This window comes from Raphanus sativus, chromosome 3 (assembly GCF_000801105.2).
Source record: "Raphanus sativus cultivar WK10039 chromosome 3, ASM80110v3, whole genome shotgun sequence".
NCBI lineage: Eukaryota > Viridiplantae > Streptophyta > Magnoliopsida > Brassicales > Brassicaceae > Raphanus > Raphanus sativus.
In genome coordinates, this window is record NC_079513.1 from 3,305,225 (window position 1) to 3,313,589 (window position 8,365).

The window sequence follows — 8,365 nt, forward strand, 5'->3', positions numbered from 1 at the left end:
TTATTGGCATACATCGTAATCATGTTATTTATCAACTTTAAAAAATCAAGCTTTGAAAAATATTAAAAATTTTAAACTGATTTTTTACAGTTACTTTTTAAAAAAATTTTGAAAAATGAAAATTTCAATTAATATTTTTAATATAAAATATTATCTATAGTAATTTTCTTTTGTAAAATCCTAAAAAAAGAAGAATTTGAAGCATTTCCTATGGCAGATTGGAAGGTGCTGGAAGGTGAGGTGTCTCCAAAAAATGAAGCATTTCCTATGGCAGATTATATCAGGGTGTATTTCGGTCAGGAAAAATCTTAAAGAACGAGGGATGAAAGGTGATATTGGGTGTGATCGATGTGGGCATGCTGAGGAATCTCTAAATCATGTCTTCTTTGAGTGTCCCCCAGCTCGGCAGGTGTGGACACTATCAAAGATACCAACAAATCGAGATGTCTTCCCCTCAGAAGACTGTTTACTAATATGGATCATTTATTCTGGCGAATCCTACCAAAAATGGATGATCATCATTTTATATGGATTCTATGGTACATTTGGAAGGCAAGGAACAATAAGGTGTTCAGTAATCTGGATGTGGATCCAATGGACACGTTAAAACTGGCAGAAACGGAATCTAGTATGTGGGCAGCAGCACAAGTATTAGATGTAAGAAGAACTCTACCACTACAAGCTAATCAACCGACCATAATTCCAGGGAGATGGTGTTTTACAGATAGATCGTGGAAGGATAAGGATTTTTTTTCCGGGACAAGGCTGGTATAGTACTTTGGAAGGTTTTCAAGGTTTAATGGGGGCGCGAAATGTTCGAGCCAGTATATCACCCCTTCACTCGGAGGTGGAGGCCCTAATTTGGGCAATCGAGTGTATGAAGAACTTACAATAATTTCATGTTACGTTTGCGACGGATTGTTCTCAGTTGGTGAAGATAGTTTCGGAACCAGAGGAGTGGCCAGCGTTCGCAAGTTATCTGGAGGATATTAAAAGTTTACAAGGCAGTTTCCATAGCTCACAGCTCATTCATGTACCACGAACGGAGAATTCAAGGGCGCATCGTTTAGCACGCAGTGCCAGACAACAATCGTCTTTCGTCGTTCACATGGATGCAGAGCTACCGGTTTGGTGTGCATAGTCTATATGAGTGTGTATTTGATGACAAAAAAAAAAAGAATTTGAAGGACTATTTTTGTCGTAAGATTTTTTCTCTTTTAAATTTTTCTTATTTTTAAGCAATTTTTTGACACATATTACAATCTTGAATTTTTCTTATTTTTAAGCATTTTTTTACACATATTCAATCTGACATATCATTTGACACATATTCAATCTGACATATCAAAATCATGTTAATTAATAATTTTGAAGAACTAAATTTTATATAATAATTTTTTTTCTAAATCTCTTTTAAATTCAAGAAGAAAAAATTTGATACATATCACAATGTAATATCTGGAGAGAAAAGAAAACACTGTTCGAGAGAGAAAAAAGAGAGAAAGAGATCTGAGTCTCCCCCGGTGTCCGGAAGCGCGTAGAAGCGCGTGTCGGCGCCGGAGGTTCCCCCCTGTCTTCTAGTTAGTCTTTGCTTCTCCCTCGTCTTAGTTCTGCCACCGTCCTGTTCTGAGCTCTGGTCCGGCGAGCTTCCTCAGCCTCATCTTGCTGACGGTACTTCAACCTCCCCTCGAGTTAAGACGCGGTGGTTTGGTTCAGTGGTGAGTGGAGGAGTCGGCGTTCCTGGCTTACATGTCTTTTGGACAGACTTGATAAACTCTCGGGAACAGATCTAAATCCTGTTTGTCGGATCTGAAGGCTAGATGAAGGCGTTGATGGGTTTCGATCTATCATTCTCCTTCTTGAAGTTGTGAGGTTCTGAGTTGTCGGTGCTCCAACTTCAAAGGTTCCTCTCCGAGGGTCCTTAGCCTTTGACCTCTGTGCGCGCCTCCTAGTTTTGCTTCTGGTAGTGGTACCGACGTGTTTTGGAGAAACGCTTTGCCTTGGGTTCGTAGCGACGGAATAGCTCCTATCTGTTCTCGGTTCGCGTGGATTCTCCGGTTTGATCCCAAGGCAAAGGGGCTTCGGCTCATATATTTGCATCTTGGCGTGGGATTGAATGAGTTACGGTTCGCCTCTTCACCCTTTGGGATTGCTTCTTTGGTGTCATCTTGTGGTTCCTGGTTTGATTCCGGAACATTAGATTGAGGTTGATCTCCATGGCTCCCTTAATAAAGTTCAGCCTTTGATGCGTGTCTCCTCCACAACCTCCTCCATGCGTTGGTATCATTTGCTTGAGTGTTTTGTGAATTGATTTAGACTCTGTTTTTAGTTTCTCAAGTTTATGTCTTGTGTAATGCCTTAGGCTTCATTGTTTGTCTCCAGAAGAACTGTGTTTTCTTGCTGGCTTTAGACTCCGGGAGTATTGTATACTCGTCGGCTTAGGCTCTCAAAAAATGTATTCCTCCTTTGTTATAAATCAATGCAAGCTTTAGTGTGAAAAAAAAAAAAAATCACAATGTAATATCTTTAAAATCTTAACACATATTACAATTAATTAGCAATTTTCACAAATGTTAATTAGGAATTTTCACAAGTTAATTAGCAATTTTGTAGAAAACTCCCAAAGCTTCTACAAAATTGATGCCGAATCTTTGAATCAAAGTATCGTCTCTTGTTGTTGCCAACCAAAAAAGTCATTTAACACACGTAACAAAGTCTTCTATTTCTACATGGCCTTCGTAAATATAAAATACAGAGGATAACACTGTTGGACAACTTCATCTACTTATTACTGGTAACACTAAACAAATAACTTTAATATTCCTTCCATCTTCCCTTACCACCAAAGGAAGAAAAGGAAACATCCTCAGGAGATCTATCACTTCAATCTCTCAGAGTTAGGGATAGATATTCCCAACTCTCCACCCCCGAAATTCTCATTCTCATCCCCTCTGCCATGTTGATAATGACGATGAGACCATGGGATCGTGCTAACCGACGGAAAGCAACATTTGCACTCGTGGGGACACGCTAGCTCCGGGAAAGTTTCACATTTTTTGCGTGTTCTATTTCCATCGTGATTGTGCTGCGTAGCCTCCCAAAGCGGCCCCCAACATTCAACCTTATTGTACTCCGGGATGTTTGAGTGGAAATAAACCCAAACAGGAGATTCTTGTAGCTCAGGGTAACTATTCAACAAGTTCCCATCCCCATGAACAAAAGCTTTCAATACCTATAAGTCAATAACTCAAATGATTAAGAGGTGACATTGTTACATACCAAAATCATAATAGTACATAGAACCACATACTTACCACCGGTAATTCCTTGCAAAATATGTAGTACCGAAGCTTCGCTATGAGATCCAAAAGGAAGTGGCCTCCACTAATGTGGCAATGAACGTGAAGGGACATTTTACCCTTCACTTTCTTCCACTCGGCCACTACTTCGTCCCGAAATAATCTATTAGCCCATCCCTGCAACTGGTGATCCACAAACAACAGAAAAAACATCGGTCTCTGAAAACACAAACCCCTAAATTTTTGTGCTGTATTGTATAGGAGGTTGTTCTTAATATTTACCTGAGAATTATTGATAGATTGGGAAATGGCTAATGTTAACTTAGCTGTTATGTCACTGTGAGTTAGAGTGTAAGTTCTTGGGAGCTTTGATGGATGCTTCTTCTCATCAACTCCTAAGAATGATACTTTCAATTTGGAGGCTTCAAAAATCGCCGGTCCAAATAATCTTGCAACCTTATTGATTCATAAGCACAGAAAGATTTAATTATAAATCGAATTTAGATCCAAAAATGAAATCTACGGCGTATAACCATAAAAACAGAGCACACAACCTAAAATAAAAGGATTGGAATTCTTTTCCTTTTTAAATTGGATTTCTGTTATTCCTAAAGATTTCACAATAAATAATATCGATGAATTTACTAACAAGGACAGGGTATGAGATTCTTACAGGAACAGTGGATCTGTTCTTCATCAAGGATCTTTTATTTGTAACAAAGAGTGAGCTAGTGTTCTGTTTCTCTGTAAAAGCTGGTTTCATCTTTGATGGGAATAAGAGATTTGTCGCCAAACTACACATCTCTGCTTGGTTTCAATATCAGAAATCTGCAAAAACAAGACTGAAGGGAAAAAAACAATCCTTAAATAAAAGAAAACTCTATTAACGTCTCACGCTTTCGTTCACCGCAACCTACACAATTAAAGCTTGAAGCCCTTTAAAAAACGAGCTTGCTTTCGCTTTCGGTTAAGCTTTATCTTCCAGAAAATTAGGTTTTTCTTTTTGTTTTTGTTGCTTGCGTGTTGGAGTCAACAATCTTACGATACGAGTGAAAAGTGAAGGTTGCTTCTATTTGTAGACCTTACACAAGTCCAAAATACAATTTGATGAGGTGAGACTGTGAGTGACACGTGGTGTCCAGCTTCTTTACTGCATGAGTTGGCATGTGTCGTGCCATTAAAGCTCAAACGTGGCATTGAGGAGTTCTTTTCGGTTCGTTACCGGATAACCTTTCGGACAAAGAGACAAGCGGTTCGGTCTTTTGCCGAATACTTTAGAAACGATTCTGCACGTTGCGGCTTGGGCAGGAACTTATCTATTGTAGGCAGACCCGGCTCAAATATTTAAAGGGCCCTAGGCTGCCTCAATTTTTTTTTCAATCTTTAGTTATATAACTTATATTATGGTCAATTTGAAATCTAGGACCCTAATTTTATAATTCTTAACAAAATAGGATCCTAATTTTGTTAAGAAAAAAACATGACCCTGTGCAAATGTGCTGAAGCCGGCACTGATTGTAGGGGTATCTGGCGGTTAAACTGTCGGCAATACTTTATATTTTTAAAAAGAAAAGGCATTTTAAATTTGGAGGCTTCAAAAACAACCTGAAATTTCAAAAAAAAAATTACGATAAAAAAAGTCGTGTAAATCGTAATGCCATGTGCTTCTCTTTTGATCTCATATATAACTTACTGACTACTGCTTATGAAACCTGAAGGAAAAGGGTATCGAGTAACCAAGTAACAGCCACGGAGAAGACAGACGAAAATAGTGTTTATTGGAATTTCTCAGCAGACAAAACAAGTTATGGGAAACTTTAGGACGAGATTCTTTTATCGGGCTGACTGGTTTTCCCGTTACCACCCGCAAACGCAGTTTTTGCGATTCATAGCGGTTGTTGGCGTTTCGAAATAATCACAGAAAACGCTACAAATCGCTTCAAACCGCTCTGAACCTCTTAAAATCAAAAACTGGTTCCAGCTAGCGTTTGCGGTTGCGGACGGTTGCGGGAGGGTAAATCTTTAAAAAAAAAACAGAATAAATAAAAATAATACTAAAAATATCCAATAAACATTTTAAATTGAAATAATAGAAATTGTAAAATGTATACATATTATATTTCAATTTATATTATAAAAATTTAAAACCAAAATATTTTCTATAAATTTTTAAAATTTTATAATATGATTTTATAAATATAAATTTTATATTTATTATACTATTATAATTTTTAATATTTTTATAATTATATAAAATGTAAATATTGCTAAATTATTATTTAACAGATGTTTCGTTTGGTAACTTACCAGTCATAAGAATCCCGCAAACACAACAATTTCTAACCATTGTATCAGTCGTACAAATCTCTAGAAAATGCTTAAAATCGCAACCATCCGCACCCACAAATTCCTACAACCGCAACCGCTGCGGTTACACCAGTCAGACCTTTAGTGGTTGACTTTTACTATTGACGTTGACTTGTATTGTTTATATTTGGGGTTCTTGTAGTTTAGTTTTTTTCATTTGTTTTTTGTGGTGCTAATTAAATTTCTTAAAACATGGTTTTTTAAAGTCTTTTATATCGTATTATGTTTTTCTAAAACAGGTATATGTATATAACTTAGATCTGTATTTCGAAATCAGAAAATTAGTTTGCAAAACTATATCATCCACCAACGGTAGGTTGGATTAGTGGTATAACGTTTGAAGTAGATTTTAGGGAAAATTGCCAAAACGGAACAAAAATTCAGCATGGTTGTCCCTATAGTATAAAACTATCATTTAGTTGTCCTTTAGTATAATTTCTTTCATAATCCCAAAACTAACCCTTGATTAATCTAATTAAACACATTAAATTAATAGAATTTTTAAAATAATAATTAAAACGTTTAAAAAGAGAAAATAAAAATAAAAACTATTTTTTTTTATAAAAAAAATTTTGTAAAATTTAATAAAAATAAAAAAAAAATTTTACAAATTTTTTTAAATAAAAAACGTTAAATCAACCTAATAAAAAACAGTTAACAAATTTTTATTTTTTATAAAAAGTTTAAATGTTTGTAAACTTTTTAATTTTATCAAATTTTAATGAAAAAAAATTAAATGTATTTTTATAAAGTTTGTTTAAACTTTTTATAAAAATTTTTGTAAAGTTTTATTTTATTTTTATAAAATTTACAAATTTTAGATAGTTTGTTTAAAGTTTTTATAAACATATTAAACTAAAAGAATTTTAAAAAATAATTAAAAAACGTTTTAAAAATGGAAAATAAAATAAAACTTTAAAAAATTTATTTAATAAAAATAAACTTTGTAAAAATAAAAATAATTTACAAATTTTTTTAATAAAAACGTTAAATAAACTAATTAAAAACATTTTACAAAGTTTATTTTTATAAAAAGTTTAAAACTTTTAAAATAAAATTGTAATTAAATAAAAAAATTAAAATTTATAAAATAAAAATAAAACTTTACAAAAAAATTAATAAAAACTTTAAACTAACTTATAAAAAGAAACATTTTATAAAGTTTTATTTTTATAAAAAGTTTAAACGTTTGTAACCATTTTAATTTTATAAAACTTTTTAATAAAAATATAATTTTAAAAATGTTTATAATAAAAATAAAATTTGTAAACTTTATAAAGTAAAAATAAAATTTTACAAAAAAATGCACCTAATTTCAAAACACCACATGTTGTATAGATATGTATCATAGTGAACAAGAGTTTGTGAAAAAAAACAAAAGAAAAAGGGAAAAATTGCTAATAGAGAACAAAAAAACAAGGGTGTTGTCCCTTTGGTATAAATCATTTTTTGTCCAATTTTTCTCCTTTTTACCCTTTGTATTTCTGAAAACTAATAAAATAAATACTTTTGTGAATCAAAAAAAATATTAAAAATACAAACAATTAATAAAACACCAATATACACATGCTGATATTTTTTTTTGTTTTCAAAAAGTTGATAAATAAGAATTTGAAAATACGTTCTACTAAAGGTAGAATGTGCCTTCTACGGAAAATGGTATAGTAAAAAGCGTTTTCTAAAATAAACATGTTCATCTACTATTTTAGAACGTACATTCTACTATTTACTAATTTCTAAAAAAGTGGAATGCGCATTCTACTAATCCTAAAGCTATCTACTTTTCGTCCGAAAGAATCTTCTACTTTTATTAAGTATTCTAAATTTCGCGGAATGTGTTTTCTAAAATGTACTCTTCCGTCTACTAAAAGTAGATGCGTGTTCTGGATTTTTGTCAATGTTCTAAACTTTTAGAATGCGCATTCTACGGATAAGATTACCTGATTTTGCGAAAATTAATGAAAATTTCAGTTATGGAAATATTCTAAAAATCTTCTAAAAATATTCTAACTTCCTAAAACGTGTTATTTTCGATTTTGCTTGTCAAATTTTTTTAAAAAATGATTTTCATTTGTCTTATTCATTAATCTATGGTTTTTCCATAGTTTTTCTTTTGTTTTTTTCACAAACTCTTGTTCACTATGATACATATCTATACAACATGTGGTGTTTTGAAATTAGGTGCATTTTTTTGTAAAATTTTATTTTTACTTTATAAAGTTTACAATTTTATTTTTATTAATAAACATTTTTAAAATTTATATTTTATTAAAAAGTTTGATAAAATTAAAATGGTTACAAACGTTTTAAACTTTTTATAAAAAATAAAACTTTATAAAATGTTTCTTTTTTATAAAGTTAGTTTAAAGTTTTTATTAATTTTTTTGTAAAGTTTTATTTTTTATTTTATAAATTTTAATTTTTTATTTAATTACAATTTTATTTAAAAAGTTTTAAACTTTTTATAAAAAAAAAACTTTGTAAAATGTTTTTAATTAGTTTATTTAACGTTTTTATTAAAAAAATTTGTAAATTATTTTTTATTTTTACAAAGTTTATTTTTATTAAATAAAATTTTAAAAGTTTTATTTTATTTCCCATTTTTAAAACGTTTTTAATTATTTTTTAAATTCTTTTAGTTTAATATGTTTTAATAAAAACTTTAAACAAACTATATAAAATTTGTAAATTTTATAAAA

At 31.5% G+C, this 8,365-nt stretch overlaps 1 protein-coding gene across 1 annotated transcript; it reads right to left on the reverse strand.

Moving 5' to 3' along the window:
- Positions 1 to 2,664: 2,664 nt before the first annotated feature.
- On the reverse strand, positions 2,665 to 4,340 carry LOC108844784 (magnesium dechelatase SGR2, chloroplastic-like). The gene is made up of 4 exons (XM_018618083.2): positions 3,973 to 4,340; positions 3,582 to 3,755; positions 3,315 to 3,482; positions 2,665 to 3,232 (listed from the first exon to the last, which is right to left on the reverse strand). The coding sequence occupies exons 1-4, from the start codon at positions 4,099 to 4,101 to the stop codon at positions 2,879 to 2,881; spliced, it is 825 nt and encodes a 274-aa protein (XP_018473585.1). The 5' UTR covers positions 4,102 to 4,340; the 3' UTR covers positions 2,665 to 2,878.
- Between the last annotated feature and the right edge of the window lie 4,025 nt (positions 4,341 to 8,365).

Excerpts from the sequence above, each read along its gene's own strand:
- LOC108844784 (XM_018618083.2), bottom strand. The coding sequence starts at position 4,101 with ATGTGTAGTTTGGCGACAAATCTCTTATTCCCATCAAAGATGAAACCA. Across the intron at positions 3,483-3,581 it reads AATCTATCAATAATTCTCAG|TTGCAGGGATGGGCTAATAG; the intron begins GTAAATATTAAG and ends GTGGATCACCAG. Across the intron at positions 3,233-3,314 it reads TTTGCAAGGAATTACCGGTG|GTATTGAAAGCTTTTGTTCA; the intron begins GTAAGTATGTGG and ends ATTGACTTATAG.